Source organism: Belonocnema kinseyi, chromosome 4, assembly GCF_010883055.1.
Source record: "Belonocnema kinseyi isolate 2016_QV_RU_SX_M_011 chromosome 4, B_treatae_v1, whole genome shotgun sequence".
NCBI lineage: Eukaryota > Metazoa > Arthropoda > Insecta > Hymenoptera > Cynipidae > Belonocnema > Belonocnema kinseyi.
In genome coordinates, this window is record NC_046660.1 from 126,518,654 (window position 1) to 126,537,736 (window position 19,083).

A 19,083-nucleotide genomic window follows, 5' to 3' on the forward strand; every position below is an offset into this window, starting at 1 on the left:
TGAGAATTGAAAGCAAACTGAATGTTAAATCAAAAAGCATGAAAGAGGGAGCTCTTCTTAATATTTTGACACCAAAATCATGTCGATACACTTTACCGACTGTGAGTAAAGCCACCCACGCTTTAACTTGACAGACTGTATCTGGATGTTGTTTTAATGGATCCGGCACATGATTTTCTTAATCCCTAACGCCTATACCTTCAGCTTCAATCAAGTCTTCGTTGTCCACATCTTCCAAGAGAAGTTCATCAATAGGAAGCTGCTGTTCCACTTCCATTTTGATGCAGCTATTTTAATAGCCGAAAGAAGTCTGCTTACAGATATTGAGCGTTTTTTATCTGCCATATTATGCTAATTTATTTTGGTAGCTGGGTCCGGGTATTTATGTAAGAAGAAACTATGATGTTCTCTCCTCATACTTTGTCCACATTTCTCTGCCAAAAATTTAAGACGCATTACATCTCTGTTCATATGATACGTCCGTTTTCGTCAATTTTTGGTTACTGAACCTCTGCTTCGGCCTTTGGTTGTATAAGGCCATCCACCATTGAAGCAGATGGGGGTGTTGGCTCATTAATAGGTTGAGTCTTCTGTGATGTGTTGATTAGTCCTGCTGTAGTTCCAGGGGCGCCAGGCGATCCTCGGGAATTGACAAGCGTTTCAAATTCTGCAATATACTCTCCATTTTTAATTGATAGATTTTGGTGTTCTTCTTAGTCCCTCTTCTCTTCGTTATCAGCCTATCTGGCAGGGAAAACCCTGTTAGTAGCAGTACTATCGCCAACATAGAGGTCAAAGTCACGAGAGGAAAGCTTAAGCCCTACCGCGACGCCAACGCGACAACACCTTTAGTAGGGTATTATTCGCTTTGTTTCTTTTAAAATCTTGTCAAAGGCTTAATATGGTTACTGCCTAACAAATCAAAGGCATTTTTGGTTAGTGTTGGATTTTATTTGATTATTTTGCACGGGACTGAACCGGTATATATCATCAGTCACGGGCACATTTCTTAAAATGCAATCAAGTGATCTGATGATGATCTGATTATTTACGACTCTTGAGTCCAAATAGTAAGGATCTGATGATGATCTGATTATTTACAACTCTTGAGTCCAAATAGTAAGGATTATTTCTCATAAAGTGTATATTTGTAAATACTCTGTTTTCGTGTTCGTCTTGTGGTACTATGAAGTTTTATCAGTCGTAAGTTTCAAATCATTCCATCATAAGTTTCAATTGAAAACCTTATTTTGGATCAAATTCATTGTTCCGACAATGAATGAATTTAAAGTTCCAAAGCAAGTTCTTCGTGATTTTCTGATCATAAGTGTCGACAAAGAAAAAGGAAAACTTCTGAGCTATATCAAAGTCAATTACGATATCAAAGACGAATGTCTGAAATCAATCGAAGATAAGTCATCTTATTTCATGTCCACATTCGAAAAAAAGTGGAAAAAGCTTTTTATAACGTAACAAAATTTAGGGCCAGGAATGCAGAATGGCTGCTTTCAGATTTCTCTGTTCAATTCGTTGGAGTTTGTCCCGGGAGAAAACCTTTAGATGATTTCGAGAATAGCTCAAAATCAACTAAGAGACAAAAACTGCTCAAAATTCAGGAATGTTATAATGACTGAAATACAGAATGAATTTCTGAGTATTTTGCGATCTTCTGGTAAAATTAAAATCGCTAATGACATGAGTAAACTTTTGTCAAATGATGATGATGAACACGATGAATTGCCTGACGAACTAGCATATTCATAAGTAGGAGGAATTTCAAGCTATAGTGATGATGAGGCATTAGCACTGATGGCGGACACAAAATTGAGTGAAAATCAGTATGAAGTTATTCGTATTAAATCGAAAGCTAAAAATGTTGATATCTACACGTAATCTTTCAATGACTTTATCTTCAAAGTATGAATGTGACGGGACATATGGACATAATACGTACAACCAGTGTTTTACTAATCCTAGTAAATCGGATACAAGAATCTTCATTTTTTCGATGGAACCGCTAGCATTGGAGATGATAGACACGGAAACTGGTAGATATTTGGCGATTTGGAAAAATCCACATCCTGGGTCATCAAGACTTTGTCGAATCATGCGATTCGGCTACGCAAAGAAAACGAAGGAGACTACTATCTCTAAGGCAAAGCAGATTCAAGGAGAAATTGATGAACTCAAACCAACAACAATTAATTTCGGTCGAAGTCAGAATCGTTGCAAAGTCACGCATAAAATGATAATGTCCATGGTTGACGGAAAGGTTTTCCAAGCGCTTAATGAAGCACAATCATTATCATCATGTTATATGTGCTCCTCGAAGCCCTCCACGATGAACGATATGGAAAAAATAAAACTCTTCTCTGTGAAGATCAAAAACTTCTCTTTTGGTTTTTCCACACTACATGCTTGGATACGCTTCATGGAATGTATCCTTCACATTGCGTATCGCATAGAATTCTGCAAATGGGCAGCGAGGTTAGACGATGAAAAACAGAAAATGGGCGATGTGAAGAAAAGAATTTAGAAAAAATTTTTGGAGAAAACGGGCCTGATCGTGGATGTTCTACAACATGGGACTAAAACATCTAATAATGGAAATACTGCTCGACGATTCTCTGAAGATCCTGATTTGAATTCGAGTATTATCGGGGTTGACAAAGTATCAATCGAGAAATTTGGCGTTATTTTGAAGATTTGTGTCATAAGTTGTTGATCATGACTGATCCCGACATAAACAACTTCAGAATCCTTAAGGTAAGGCTCCCTTGTCCCATGGATGCACAAGTTCAGGATCTGCTGATTGCAGATGGATCAGATAAGAAAGGGCAACGCTGCTGAATACCAGAATTTTTTGATTTCAAGGTAACATTAACTATAGAACCCAAAAAAAATATTTCTTCTATACGAAAGAATTATTTTAAGAATTAATTGGTCATGATTGTTTATAACAATGAGAAATGTTGTTGGATGTCAGTATATTTCGTAGAAGTTTCATTTTTTATGGTATAATCAACATTTTAGCAAGAAAGAGATTTTTCCTATTTGAAATCGTCTATTAAATGCATTTGTTGATCAGAATTGTTGATAAAAATGAAAAGTATTGTCAAGCGCCAGCGCCGTCCATCATAATATTAATTTATGGATAAAATAAACAATTATGCAAAAAAATGGATTTTTTTCTATTAAGAAGAGACTATTTATTGCATTTATTAATCATTATTGTTTATAACAATAGTAAATATTTTGATTGTCCATTTTTGTCACGGAATTTTCATTTTTGAAGGGAAACCTAATGATTGCACAAAAAATGCACTTTATATATACAGAGGCGCTTATTTATTAAATTTTTTCATGAAATTTATTTATATCAATTAAAAAAATTATACTTTAGTGTTTGATTTCAATGAAACATTAATTTCACTCGATTAGCGGGGAAAACGTGATGAAAAGAACTTCCAGGCTGAACTGTACAGCAATAATAGATTTTGTTTATAAATTTATTTATAACAATTGAACACATTGCACGAACTTCATCTAAGTTATTAGCATTTGTTAATCGATTGTAAATATAGCAGTTTTTCACCTTTTTGAGATAAAATCGATGAATTAATGAACCTTGCAAAGCCTGATTAATTTTTCCTTATCAAGTGAGCCATAGTATTCTCGTCCGACTCTGAGTATCCCCCGTCGGGTAATTTCATAGTGACGAGAATAGTATGCAGATTTTGTGAAAGCAGCTTATCCAGTCTAGCCGCCTCTGCTCCTTTTTTTAAATCTGTGAAAAAGTTGGTCCATCTTTCTTGCTTTGCCTTACGCGTTGCACCTCTGCATTCATCTCTTTCTGCCGTAAATGAGGTGCATAGTTCGTCCGTTTTGCCAGTACTGGCACGTCAGAACCTATGTCTGGATTTCCTGCGAAACTCTTCTAGTTTTCCATTTGACTATTATGCCTCGTAGCCTTTCGGCTTTTGAAGGTCGACAATTACTTTCATAAGTAAATTTGATGGCTTCCGTGAAAATATCAGCGGCCTTTCCTGAAAATCCCTGTCTCTGTTGGACCTCCGCACCTTTGAGCGCGCTCTCCTTAGTTTAGTGGAAAACTGATCCCAGTCCGTTCTTCTTTGATTTGTTTCCTATTTAGGGCCCGAAGGTATAATCGATTCAATCTTGAACTCTACCTGTAACATGTCTAAGAGAGTGGGTTCATCTGAGTCTCTCAAGTTCTTGATGTTTTCTATAAAACTACCGTTACAGAGAGTAATGTCAATGACCTCCTCCCAGACCGAGTTACTGAAAGTCGTTGTGTTTCCCGTATTCGTAATATCTAAAACAGTGGTGATTAGGTATTCGAGTAGATCATTCCTTCTTGAGTTGATTTCTGTGCTGCCCCATAAAGTATGGTCGAAGTGAGCATTGCACCCCAATAGAAGAGGAAGACTCCTTACCTTGCAATATCCCACCAGTGTACGTACCTCCACTGATGTATTGATATCGCTTTCATATGAAAAGTCAGTCACTACGATGACTAGCGTTTCTTTTCATTTAAGGTCCGTGACTTTTACCATCAGGTCTCACGAACATACGTTAAGCAGCGGGACAAGGTTGACCCCCTTCGCAAGTATACAAGTCTTTGAATTGGTCGCCTTGGGGTCCCTGTAATAAAAACTAAAACTGAGGAATTTTGAAAACTAGGATATGCTTGATTCCTCCCGCTATTTCACCTTTACATTATACTACAATCATGAATAACATGACAGCCGTTTATAGGGATCCTTTTTACATCACCCAGGAGTGCCCGCTTATAAGTGTTCTTTCATCTATATTCAAACGTATGCAGGCCGAGGTCCGTTTAACCCCCATGCCCCACATTCTTAAGCCTTTCCATCATCCAAAAGGCCTTACAGCATCTAGGCTGTAAGGCCTCTGTGAGTTTCTAATGCTAATTTAAACGTAGAATCCAATTTTCTACAATTTAAGTGTTAATCCTATTATTTCTTTTTTTTTTTTAAAAAGAACCGAAGGGGGACCCAGTGAGGTCTTTAATGGTACTTTGCAGAGGCTCCTTTCGCTTTCTTTGGTCCGCCAGGGACATAGTTCTAACATTTTTACATTACTTAATTTTTATTTTTTATTTAATATGTCGGCTATAAAGAAATTTTGCTATAGAATTTCGATCAGAGTTAAGTTTATTCCTAGTTTTATTTTCATGAAACTTTCATTTTTGCAACTCATTGTTTTTGGAAATAAATTTACAATATTATAAGGTTTAATGATAACTAAAATATTAGTGACGGATTTTAAATGTCCAAAAATTCAGAACTCTTATTCTCACAGCGACGAGAATGGCATCCTCACACAAGAATAAAAAGGATTTTATAAACATCCGTGCGACAGTAAGGATCTAGTCACTATAGACGCTGTTATTATAACTCAAGTTCGTAAACACCAGAGGAACTTGCACATGGCAGAAATTGACTGCAAGCATCATTGGCTTTAAGTTGTGCGATGTTGCTTTGTGGTAGAAGTATCAAGTATTTTCATCATGGAAAAGTAAGGAGAACTATATCAATCTGCATTGCGACAGGTATATTTCAAAGGCACTATGGTTCTGTTCAGCATTAAAACGTTTGAGCAAAACACTAAATAGCATGTCTCGTGGATTCAGAGTACATGGCAATGAAGAATGTCGTCGAAGTGATCCATCGTCTGTACATGGATATAACTAACTACTGGTCCGGTGTTTGGGAAAAATGAACAGATACAATTTGGACACTGCGTGGTTCAAACTGGAGGAAGCAAGGGCAAGCAATATCTCTGAAATGCATCTGAGAAACATCACAGCTTTAGATGTTTCAGCGGTCTTGAAAAGGACAACTAATTGGAAAGCTCCAGTTCCGGACATGGTGCAAAAGTTCAAGTACAAGTACCTGACGAGTGAGCATCTTGCGTTGGCAAGGTGTTTTCAAAAGATCATTGAACACCCAGATCTGATGCCAGGTTTTATGCTCCAAGGTAATACGTATATGATACCAAAAAAACCAGACGCTCCAAATCCATCTGACTTTCGACCGATAGTCTGCCTTCCAACAATTTATAAATGTCTTACAGCTATCATTGTAGATAAGGTATATTCTCATTGCGACGAGAATGGCATTCTTACAGAAGAACAAAAAGGATGTTGTGAAAACTCAAGAGGCTGTAAAGATCTAGTTACTATAGATGCTGTTGCCATGACTCAAGCTCGTAAGCATCAAAGGAACTTACACATGGCATACATTGACTTCAAGTAAGCGTTTCCTTCCGTGCCGCATGACTATTTGATTGAAGTTTTAAACTTTACAAAATCTGTCCACGCATTACTGACTTTCTAAGCCATGCGATGAGGCTCTGGGACACAAGAATCAATTATTTTGTTCATGGACAACCAAGGATAACTACATCAATACGCTTTACGACGGGTATATTTCAAGGACACTCCTTCAGCGCACTATGGTTCTGTTCATCGTTGAAACCTTTGAGCAACACACTGAATAGCATGTCTCATGGATTCAGAGTATATGGCAATGAGGATTGTCATCGTAGTGATTCATCTTCTGTACTTGGATGACCTGTAGCTATACGATAGTTCTGACCTGAAACAGCAGAAAGTGATCGATGTGGAAGCAGTTTTCCAATGATATCCACATGGAATTTGGACTAGATAAATGCAGAACAGTTTACACCAGAGTAAAGAAGAATAATTCATTATAAAACAAATTTTTTAATTTTCGGGCTGTAGGTCTACTGAATTAACTATGGGATGTATATACTCTTAATCGTATACGAAAGACTTACTTAACGGTTTTATATATGAAAGTCCAATCTTGAAATTAGAGTAATATGTGAGGTTGTTTGTCATTTAAGAGCATCGGAACTATTCACCTTTTTAATGTTTGATCAGATTTATGGATTTGAAGTTTTTGCTATGATTCTTTGATTGAATATACTAAAATATTATTTTATTATGATTGCTGAATTGACACGATGCAGTGCTGCCAACCCTCAAAAGTGGTTATTTCACTGAATCAATACGTAACCTTTCACTGATTTTCAGCTTCTGTGTACCTTTCTGTCAATGCTTTGGGAAAATCAGCAAGCCCGGCAGCGCTTCCCGACAACGCGTCATCGCGATAATTCGCCCTCCATCCTAATTGAAACAGTTGTGATTTCCAAGAGTGCTTGTAGCTTTATGCGACCTCGAGTACAGTGCGACCACATTTGCATGGTTGAACGTGCAGAGTTCAGTGAATGTACGCGTCATTTAGATACTAAAATGACTACCAGGACTGTCAGGTAGTGGTGTAGTACTATTAATACAATTTTTGTTCAGACGCATAGTACTATTAGTACAATGTTCGCTCAGTCTTTTCAAAGCAATAAATATATTTTTAATTGTATGCAATCAACGAGTGGGCTACATTTTTTAAAATCTGAACCTAGCGTGTCTGGTTATGAGACAAATTGGTACTAATGTAAAAGGGTTATTCACTTCCGAAATGATTTAAATCCATAAGAAATCTCAAACAAATCAAATCAGAACAGCAAATCTCAAATATCTTTTGAAGGCTCGCGAAGATTTTGGAAGATTTGAAAGATCTCCTTACAGATTTGGAACGGGGTTTCAATTTTTGTTGATTCTTTAAATCTTATGATTTTCAAAATCTTGGAAATCCGAATCTGATTTTCTTGATTCTGAATCTTTCATTATTTTATTCTATCCCGTATAGGGAATTATAAAAGTAAACGTACGTGCAGTTAGGGCATAGTCTAGACCCATTTATTTATATGACCGTTTGTGGTGCTAATGAAAGGTGGCTACTCCGTCATGATAAAAAAAATCCAGGTAACAAACCCAAATATTGTTTTGCTCATTTTCCGAAAAAGACAGGAATTTTGAAAGTTAAAAAAATGAACAATTGAGTCTCAATAGAGTTTTGAGACAATTGAGACAAGAAACGCCGTCTTACCTGTCGTGACCATAAAAGTAAGGCGAAGGCTTATGTCTCGACTCAGTTTTGAGACGCAGCCAGACATCGAATTTCTTGGAGATGAACTCAAGACATCACCAAGTGAAACTGAAGGCGAAGCCATCCCGCGTCGAAATTTAGGCCCTACTTTGACATTCTTCACGCTAATATTTGTAGGGGCTAAGGTTGTAAATTAGAGGATATTCCTATACGAATTTTGCTCCTACTTTACATTGCGTTGATCTAGTCCCAAAACTATAAAGAACAGTTCTATAAAATTATAACCTATTTTTCGACACAAAAAAATTAATCTTTTGTATTATTATATTATTGCTATTATACCCTAATATTTGTCCACGTGTTAAAGCACACAATTATTTACTGTCACACAATCACTTGCACAGCTTGAAGTATGAAAAAAAAATCTGAAATGTAACCTACAGCTGCGCAAGACCGTCTGCAAATTTTTGTGACCTATTATTTAAAATATATTGCTACGCTGGTAATAATATATGTACTAAGATTTTAGAATTTAGAAATATTACAAATTATTATTTTATATTTTATGTACTTAAACAAGATTTAAATTAAATCCAAAAATATTTCAAGATGTTTTAAAATATTTTTAAAAAATTCAATATATATTTTCAGCAATTTAATCAATTTTAAAGGCCACAAAAGCTCTTAAAATCGCTAAAAATCTCTTAAACTCATACAGAGTATTTTAAATCTTTGAAATCTTTTGAAAATTCTTGTACTTTTTGGAATTCTTCTAAAATCTTTTTTAATTGAAAAAAATTTTTAAATCCCGTTAAGTTATTTTGAAAAATGGACGGGGCCCCCGTCAGGGTCCACATGGATTGCCCTGATGCCTTGTAGAATCCATGAGGGCATTTCAGCCGTGGTCCCTTATGGAAACGACATGCTAATCCATAGGGGCCCAACATGAGCTTCCCTCGTGGATCCCTCTCGGTTGCCACCATGAAAGCCCTCTTGGGCTTTTTTTGCCAGTGCTAGCACCTGTACCGGCATACCTCTGCGATAATAACACTACTTTGTCCTGGGCTGTCAGTGTTTTGTCAGCATTGGATATCGGTACTGGAACAGTACTGCCCCAATTGGAAATTAACCATGGCCGCAGTACTGCGTTAGTGCTACCTAGTACCATAACGATATCACAAAAAAGGTACTGAAAAAATAAACATTAATTAATTTTGGGTATTTCAACTGCATATATTAACAGGACTGTTAAGAGTGAATACATATATTATATTTTTAAATATAATATTACAAATAAAATTTATAAAGCTACGGGGTATCGAACCTACATATCTATACCTAAATCTACCGCCTAACCATCGGAAGTGCTAACCACTGCGCTAAAGCCACATGTTGATTATTCAATAAATAATTTAAATCGATTACCATTTTTCGTTGCGAAATATTTCGTTTTTTCACGTTGTAGACTACCATACAACTTTTTACAATAAGGGGAAATGTAATTTTTTATTCACATTTCACATTTTTCATAAAAATGAAGCTTAGAATATTAAAAAAGCAGGGAAAAGGTGTTTTCGGGACAGATGTATTTATAGTTTTTTGAAATTTAGAACGCATGAACCATATTTTTAAACGTATTTTTTTATGTCCATTGTTTAGGATACAGAAATTCATTGTTTGTAAGCCTGAACTGATGAAACCTTAAAATTTGTGGTGTTGAAAAACTGTTCACCCTTTGGACTCAGAAATTTTAATCGTTGATCCGTGAGGGCAACCGAGGGGGGCCCTCGTAGAATTTCCACGCGTAGAACAGCCATGCGAGCCCCCGCCGGGGACCCTCATTCTAAGAGGTCTCAGCGGGGCTTTTTTCGCACGGGAATTTGAAATCTTTAAAAGATTGTGGAGCACAAGGCGAAATTGAGGAATATGTCTGAATATTTGTGAATATTTCGTGATATTTTGGAATATTTTGGAATGTCAAAACTATTTGAGATTATAAAGAATATCAAGAATACCAAGAACATTGAAAGAATACGTGTATGGGAATATTTAGTGAATGTATTCATTTTCAAAATTTGAAGAAAATTAGTTGAATTTGATCAAGTTTAATTAGCAATTTAAAAATTATTAGTTTTTATGTGATTGGAACTTAACACAAATAATTGATATTTTAAAGGCTTTCATTATAAAAAATTTTTAATATTACAATTTTTGTGAATATAAATTTTGTGAGTTTGAAAGGAAGTTCGAACTCTTTAATTTTGAAGGTTCTGGAGTAGAATTTTTTTCATTTTTAATGTTTCCCATTTAAAATTATTATTTAGTTAGAAAGTTTGTTGAGTATAATTCAATTAATTCATTGATTGTATAACAATTCGCCTAATTAGCTTGAAGTTCAAATTATAATTTCGTTCTGTAATAACAGTTTCAAATTCTAGAATTTCAGAAGCTTCAGCTTTGAAAGATTCAATTTAGTTTTCAATACTAAATTGTCAAATCTGGATCGCCTTAAACTTATAATTGTTAAAGTTCAAAACTTTGCAATTTTTAATTATTTAATTTTGAATGATTTTAAGAATAAATTATTCTCAATTATCTAATCTTAAAATATTCAATTTTTAAGGTTTTGATATTGCAAACTGTGGTGATGGAATTTTAGAGAAAACAACAAAGTATCTGCCACGGGGGCGCAAGCACCGAGGCAACGACGCCACATATTTTCGGCGTTAAAATTTAAGAGGGTTAAAAGAGATATTAAAAATTCTACAAAGAATATGGAGCTGTAAAGGAGACATACGTAATACTCAAGAATATAGATGCAAGACCTTCAATGTAGGGACTGAAGCTTATACAGAAGCAAAATAGAATGAAAATATCTTTGGGAGTGGCTACGTAGGAACTAGTGGTATAAACAACCGCAAAGTAGGGACAATACTTCCACTTGGAGCGTCAAAGTAGGGACTATATTTCGACTTGGAACTTTACTCGGGAGTACACGTTATATCGTCTTGGATTTTGAGTACTATTGAAACGTTCTATATATCTAGGAAACATAACATCGCGTAACCAGACCATTCTGACTTCCACTGAACTGTCTTCTATATCCGCTACTCTTGAGTTAGTTCCGTAAACTTTATAAAACTTTGTTTTCCGTTTACTTTTGGTTACTATCTAAATGTAAGTATAGTCTCAATTAAGTCACCATAGGTCATAGAACCATCCCTCACGTAAACCCAAACATAATAATTTTCATCTCAATTTAGAGGATTACTATAAAGTCCCTTTTTATGCGGACGCCCACCTTTATTTTCCGAATTGCCTTACAATAAAAAGCTACAATCCTTTATTCAGACGTATCCTATCTTGCGTTTTTATGCTAAAAATATAATTTTTGTTTTCACATTATTTTTTAAGGATGAAGAAAAATTTCTTACGAGTCTTCTTTTAGACATTTTGCGTATCTCGTGCCTTTTGACACAATATGGGAATTTTTTATTTTTGCATATCAGAATTTTAATGTTTCATTTTGACATTGTCTTCAGAGAAGGTATTATATTTGTGTTAAATTTGATACGTCTCCCCCTCCTTTATGTCAAATGACCACGTTTTCAGAGCACCTGAATCCGAAAAACAGGTTTTTACTAATGTATCTATCTTGCTGTGTATTAGTGCTTTCGTATATCTATAGATTTTTAGTTCGATAGCACGATAACTGCCGAAAGAATTGACCGATTGTATTCGCCCTTGGTATAAAGTATTGAAGTCTGTTGGCAGCGCCATTAGGCAACGAACTTTCTGAACGGCCGAGTGAGTCGTTGTGCCTTATTGTGCAGTTAGTATGGAGAACAATGAAGATATTTTAGGAGTTTCACCCGAAAAAACCGGACCAAGAAGAATTTTGCACATGGTAGGTGGCTCGAATACGGTGCAAAGAAAATGAGGAAATTCAATTTTATTGTTTTCCGGGACATTTGTGGCAAAAAGAGCGTAAAGAAGTGTGGTTATGTGATTGTGTGTAAAATAAAAATTTTAGGCCAAACAATGCACGATATTTAAATAAAATAAGAGAAGGAAAACGTGGATTTTTAAAAGCCCTTCAAGATGATTATAACAGCTTTTTGAATTTTCTTGAAAATTCGAAGATTCAACGTTTGATCTCACAACAAAAAATGAAAAATTTAGTTTTTGGGTCAAACTATGCAAAATACAAATAAAAATAAGAAAAAAAATGTTCTCCCGGAAAAAAATTACAAATTTCTAATTAATCAGTTTTTCATAGGATGTGAAATTTTTATTTTATTAATAAAAAAGAGCATTAAAAATAAAAAATTGAAAGTTGGGACCAACGAAACAAATAAATAAACAAAATTTGTCCATAAAAAGAAGAGCTACAAACCTGTTATTAACCATTTTTTATACTATAGGTAGTTTTTATTTTAATCGTGAAAAATAACGTTAAAAATGAAAAAATTAAATTTTTAGAAAAAGGACGCAAGGTGCTAAAAAAATTGCTAGACAGAAGTTGTTAATCCAAAAAATATATATCAATTTGTTATTGATCATTTTTTATGGGACGCGTAGGTTTTGTTTGATGCAAAAAAAACAATATTAAACATAGAAAAAATAGATTTTTTGGACAAACGACACAAGCTTTGAAGAAAGACGAATCGCCGAAAATTATGCAACAAAGAAAGATCTAAACATTTTTTATTATTCAATTTTTTAAGGATGCGCAGTTGTTGTTTCATTCGCAAACTATATATATTTTTAATTATGAAGAAACGACAAAAAAGGGAAGAAGAAAATGAGTAAGCAAAACTTGTTTACCAAAAAGAAATCTACGAATTTATTATGTTTTGGTAGGATTGGCGTTTTTTCAATTCGTAAAAATAGCATTGAAAATGAATAAATTAATTTTGTTAATTTTGCTAATTTTGTTGTAAATTAGTTTTGTCGCTTCAATTGGTCATCAAGAATACTATTGAAGGAAATGAAGCTGTCAGCATTTTATTAAAAAAATGTAAAAAGATTTCAAAGTTTTTTCATAAATCGGCACCTGCAACTGCAAAATTAGTGCAAATTCAACGAGATTTAAATTTGAAAGTTAAAAAATTAAAACAAGATTTCCCTACAAGGTGGAATTCCACATTTTACTTAATGTTGCGCTTCTTGGAGCTGGAAATTTGTCTAGATTTATTTTCTGAGGCTGAAGACGATGATTCAAAAAGTTTGACGTGCGCAGAATGGGAGATACTGGAAGAATTGGCAAATCTCTTGCAGCCATTTGAAGAGGTCACAAAGTCGTTGAATTATAATGAATCATGTATATCTGAAGTGATTCCAACCATAAAAACGTTACATTTTTGTTTGTTGAAGCAGAAAGTAAGTTCGCCGTTGGCCTCCTTTAAAGCAGATTTGGAATATAATTTGAAAAAGCGATTTGAAGACTTAGAAAGCAACATCAACTTTACAATGTCAACATTCTTGGATCCACGTTTCAAAACTGTCTTTTTTTCCACGAACTGCTCCGTCAAAATTAAGGAATACATGGAAATTACTTTAATAAAAGGTGATAATGAAGCAAACGATAACGTGAATATAATTCCGATGGAAGAAGATTCTGGAAACCTGCAGGACGCTTTTAAAGAGATTATTGCCAGTTCACATACAAAATCCTGCACAAATCTGATTTTGGAAGCAGAAATTGACCTCTATCTCAAGCAAGTGCTGTTAAACAGATCATCACCTCCATCAAAATGGTGGGATAAAATGAAAGGAATATTCCCAAATTTAGGCAAACTTGTGCACCGTTTCCTCTCCACGCCCTCGAGCAGCATATACAGCGAAAGGCTCTTTTCCGAATCAGGAAACATCCGGCCAGAATTCCGCCGGAATTTGTCGGATAAATCCGGCCGGTAGGACGTTCGGTCTCCTGGCAATTCGGTAAGCAGTAACTTCAACCGTTTCAAACTCTGCAGGAGCAGTAAGACAGGTATAGCAGTATTATCCTGCGGCAGTATCGAGCAGGAGACCGGAATATGCCGAACGCAGTACCTGACATACTGTTTGTCTCATCTCTAATTTGATCTATTACTCCTTCTTTATTTCTCGTGTGTTTGAACGAAAAAAAAATCTTCAGGTGGCGCTACGTGCGTCCCACCAGAGATAATTCAGAGCTCTATAGTCCTTTGGTGGGTCAAATTGAAGTTCAAGTTCCTTAGGCAGCCATTTTGGATAAAAATTCAAAAAGTTAGCGTACTTTCAAAATTTTTGAGACCACTGTTTTCAAACATTCAACATTCTATTTATAGTCGTTAAAAGTATTCAAAGGGACGAAAAATGATCCTAATGAGTTTTTGATTTAAAAAAATTACCAGAGTTATAGCATTGACAAAACTCCGCGAAAAAAATGAAAGTGAACATTTAAACCGAAACAACGCCCGATATGAAAAAAGTCAGAGAAAAATAAATGTTTCATTTTAAACGCCCTAGAAGATTATCATAACAATTTTTTTACTTTTCTTGAAAATCGTAAATTCAAATTTATATTCCACAAAAAATAATCAAAAATCGAAAATTTCATTTTGCGGTCAAATTATGCAAGATACGACAAAAGATAAGTCGTCGAAAATTATGTATCCAAAAAAATCCACAAATTTATTATAATTCACTTTTTTATCGGAAATGTAGGTTTTGTTTTATTCCTAAAAAAGATCACCAAAATGACAAAAAAAAATTTTTTGGACAAACGACACAGCTATGAAAAAAATGAATGGACATAAGTTACACCTCCAAGAAGAGTAAAAGCTCATCTAAATTTTTCATTAATAATTTTTGGATAAGGCGCGCAGATTTTGCTTTACTCATAAAAAAATCCTTTGAAATAAAAAATTTAATTTTTTTAAAAACGGCATTATGTACGAAACAATAAAAAGACAGAAGTACTTTAACACAACAAAGTGTACGAATTTATTATAAATTCCTGTTATACAGATATATTAAAAATAAAAAAATTAATTTTTGGAAAAAATGACACAAGCTAGAGTATCATTTCATTTAATAAAATTTGTCACCCAAATTATATCTACAAATTTTCTCAAAACCCCCTTACGCTAGAATGCGTATTTTTTAGTTTAAGTCGTCAAAAATAACATTAAAATAAGCAAATTATTAATAGATTTAATGCTCTTACGATGAATCATTATGATAAAAAAGGGATATTTCGGGTTCCAATCGTGTAAAAAACTACGAATTTTTGCCGACGTTTCGTGAACATTACAGCTCACTTCTTTAGGGGGTACCTGAAGCTGAGTTATCCGGTTACGTTGTTCTTGTGTTTACTCTCTACGATGCCTGTGACTAGCCAGAGCGCCCAAGCATAGAAGCTGTTTGCACCTAATTGACCAATTAAGTTTTTTTTAATCCGGAAGGACGGAAAGCCAAATGGGATTGGTATTATATCCGGTGCCCCTATTGATTTTATTATAGTTTTTTTAAGATTTCGATTGCTCTTCTATGTTTTCTTTGAAAAATATTGTGTGTTTTTGCGAAAAGGGTTGTTTCGGCAAATGAAATTTTATTTTCTGTTTCGATATGATGTTCAGCTTGTGCTGATTGCTTGAAATGTTAAGCTACTTTACTCTCATGTTCCTGTCTTTTTGTCTTTAGGGTTGTTTAGAATTGGTCCTATTTTCCCAGGTGAATCAAATATGGTTTGGATGTTATGTTTGTTCAGATTTTTTCCTATTTGTTATGTAAGGCCTTGGATGTACATAGGGTAGGATTGAAGTTGCTTCTCTCTGTCTTTAGTAGGTTGTGTTGACTTTTTGTGTGTGTGTGTGTATTTTTTTATTATCGTGTAAATTTCTTTGTTGGTTTGACCGTTCTTTATTAGGATTTCTTTAACGTTTTGCAACTCCTTTTGTAAATTATCTTTCTCCGTTATTAAGACAGCTCTGTAAACAATCATGCTGATGGCCAGTTTATTTTGAGACGGGTGTTCGTGGGAGGAGGCACGTAGATGTCTTAATGTGTGGGTGGGTTTTCTGTAAACTTCATGGCCTAATGTGTTATCAGATCTTTTGTAAACTAGTACGTCCAAGAAAGGCATTTTGCCGTTTGTTTAAATTTCATGGCGAACACTTAAAAAACAAGTCAACACAATATACTAAAGAAAAAGACAGAAAAACTACCACCATCCGACCCTACATCCCAGTTGTCCCAGAACAAATAGGAAGAATTCTTAACGAACGCAACATTCGAACCATATTTAAACCTCCTGGAAAAATAGGACAACTTCTAAATAATCCTAAAGACAAAAGGGCACCTCTCAGTGACTACGGAGTATATAAAACCAGTTATTCTTGTGTCTAGGTCGCTACTGGCGAAAACGGGAAAGTGGCGAGCCAACGTATAAAGGAGCATGAAAGTAAAGTAAGGCTAAAATAGATCGTGCAATCAGCAGAAGCTGAATATCAAAGCGAAGCAGGACATAACATTTTATTGGACGAAACAACTGTCATCGCAAAAACGAAAAATATTTCCCCAAGGAAACATACAGAAGCAATCGAAATCTTAAAACACCTCCTGGAATAAAGAAAAGACTTGATTGGCCAGTCAGGTGCGACCAATCTCCATGGCGGAATACTCTGGCCAATCACAGGCATCGTAAAGAGTATACGTAAAAAAAAAGAACCAGATACCTCCGTTTTAGGATAGTCCTGAAGAAATGAGCTGCAACGTTCAAGAAACGTTGACAAAAATTCATAGTTTTTTACACGATTGGAAACCAAAGTATCTATTTTTTATTAAACAAATTGTTGTCAGCGGTAGTTGACCGATTATGAGGAAAAAAAACGACCATACCGTACTTTAAAAAATTATTACGATAAGTTCTCTTGGAGAATTTTGTTTCCCTCATATATTTTTATTGTTAATTAATTTCTTAAAATAAGGGCAGGTTTAGCGTTTTCGCGCGGTTTTCCGACGGATGCATCAGTTTGTTTTTAGCTAAACACTGCTATTATATTATGGCCAAATATACCATAACGCGAATGAGTGATGTCTTATAAGAAAATTCAGCAACATTTTTTTGTCAAGCTACTACCGACAGCCGTCAACTTGCCAATTTTTATTACAGACTAAAACTATCTATTTACACTGTATTGTCACACAATTAAAATTTTAATACATTTTGAGTGAAACTTTTGTAGGGCGTTAGTAAATTGTCGCAAGAGCGGGAAAGAATGGAAAAACATAGTATGATCGTAAGCACTTACGACTCGATGACTGCAGTCACGACCAAGAAGGACCAAGAGCGGCGTATCAAGTGTATCATACAATATTATACAATGTCATATGGCAGGTGCCATGAAATATCACCATATATCGCACAATGTGATACAATATGATACAATTTCACGCAATATGATAAAATATGAAATTGGATCATACAATGTGATACATTGTAAAATGATATAATACAATGCCATGCAATATCATGCAGTATGCGATTAAAACATAAAGGTTGGGTAACGAATGGTAGGTTATCATATTTACCTGTAAAATGCAATGCGAGTTACCATAAATAACCTTTTATATTACCGTTAATTACCAAAAATGAACGGCAATTTTTGATTGAATTTTTGATAATTTGAAGTAAGTTAACATATTATTATTAATATTCTCGGTTGAGACCGTCACAGCCCCTGACTTTCTTCAAGCCCTATCTTATATCTGTAATACCGGAAGTTTCCATGTCGTATTAAAAATTTCTGTACGGAATTTGACTTCATTCCTCCCAAGCTTAAGTATTTCTTTCGTTCGATGAGGGCTTAGCATTGAGCCCAAGAGTGTTTTAACCTGTCTGCAGCCAGAGTCCGCTTCCCACTAATTCTGATGTTTCTCGGTCAGCCAACTGTTAACACTTTCAGTGACCAACCTACTGGAAATGCCTACAACTGGCTCAGGTCCAGTAAAATTTCCCTTTGCTGCTAGCTTTGCTAGCTTGTCCGATATCTCATTGCCACTGATGCCATTGTGTCCAGGGATCCAGAACAGAGTGACTCGGTTTTCTGTCGCTAGCTTATTCAATGCCTCAAAGCACTTTCATACTAGTAGCGTCGTGGTCGTTGTTCCATTCAGACCCATGATAGAAGCCCTGCTATCTGAGCGGATGCGAATCGCTTCTTTTTCCGCCATACTCCATTGCCTTATAGGCGCACTGGAGCAAGGCCATACCCTCAGATTGTAGAACTGTTGCATAGGACTCCATTGCAATTGTGAAGCCCATTCCGTCCCTTCTACGATATACACCTGCTCCAGCGTTCTCCTTGTTCTTGAAGCCATCTGTAAACCAAATGTCTCCATCACTGTGTAGGTGTGCCTCACCGTTAGCTCATTCCTCTTTCGTGGATAGTCTAACTCGGTGCTTCTTGCCGAAAAGGTAGCGACATGTGGACATTGTATTCCTGAGCAAGACAACATAAACTTGATGCCGCTTCATCCAAAACCATATGCGATCTGAAATCATGACTGTATTTAGAGAAGTTTGCTGAAATAATCTATTTGTTATAAAAATTATCATATACGCCACGCGGGGAGGCACTTTTTCGACTTTTATACGTCATATAAATATTAAAAATATACCAAAAAGTATCCATCCCGCCCCCTAAAAACATTCTACATGGAAACTGGCGAAGGTGAGAAAAAAGCGTTAAGCGTTCGTCCCACATAGGATTAATAACCAAAACTAACAGAATCTCACGCATGCGCCAGATCATTTATAAAATTCATAAACTCCCCTAAACGATCAAAAGGAATTTTTATGATATTAATTTACCTATTACTCATGATTTTACTTTTATTTCTTTTAACTCCTGCTAGCCCAACACAGAGAGGGATGAAGTTAGGAAGAATTGAACAAGGAAGACAAAGGCTCAACGAGGAACGTTAAACACATTTATATAAATAAAATAATACCAATAGTACAGGTCACAATAAGGTTAAATTTATTAGATGGCTAAAAATGTCTCACAATTTATTTAAATAAGCCCGTAAAGAAATC

General features: G+C 35.2%; 1 protein-coding gene across 1 annotated transcript; it reads left to right on the forward strand.

The window, feature by feature from the left end:
* Positions 1-13,175: 13,175 nt before the first annotated feature.
* On the forward strand, positions 13,176-13,937 carry LOC117171083 (zinc finger BED domain-containing protein 4-like). The gene has a single exon (XM_033358132.1). The coding sequence runs from the start codon at positions 13,176-13,178 to the stop codon at positions 13,935-13,937; it is 762 nt and encodes a 253-aa protein (XP_033214023.1).
* The last annotated feature ends 5,146 nt before the right edge of the window (positions 13,938-19,083 follow it).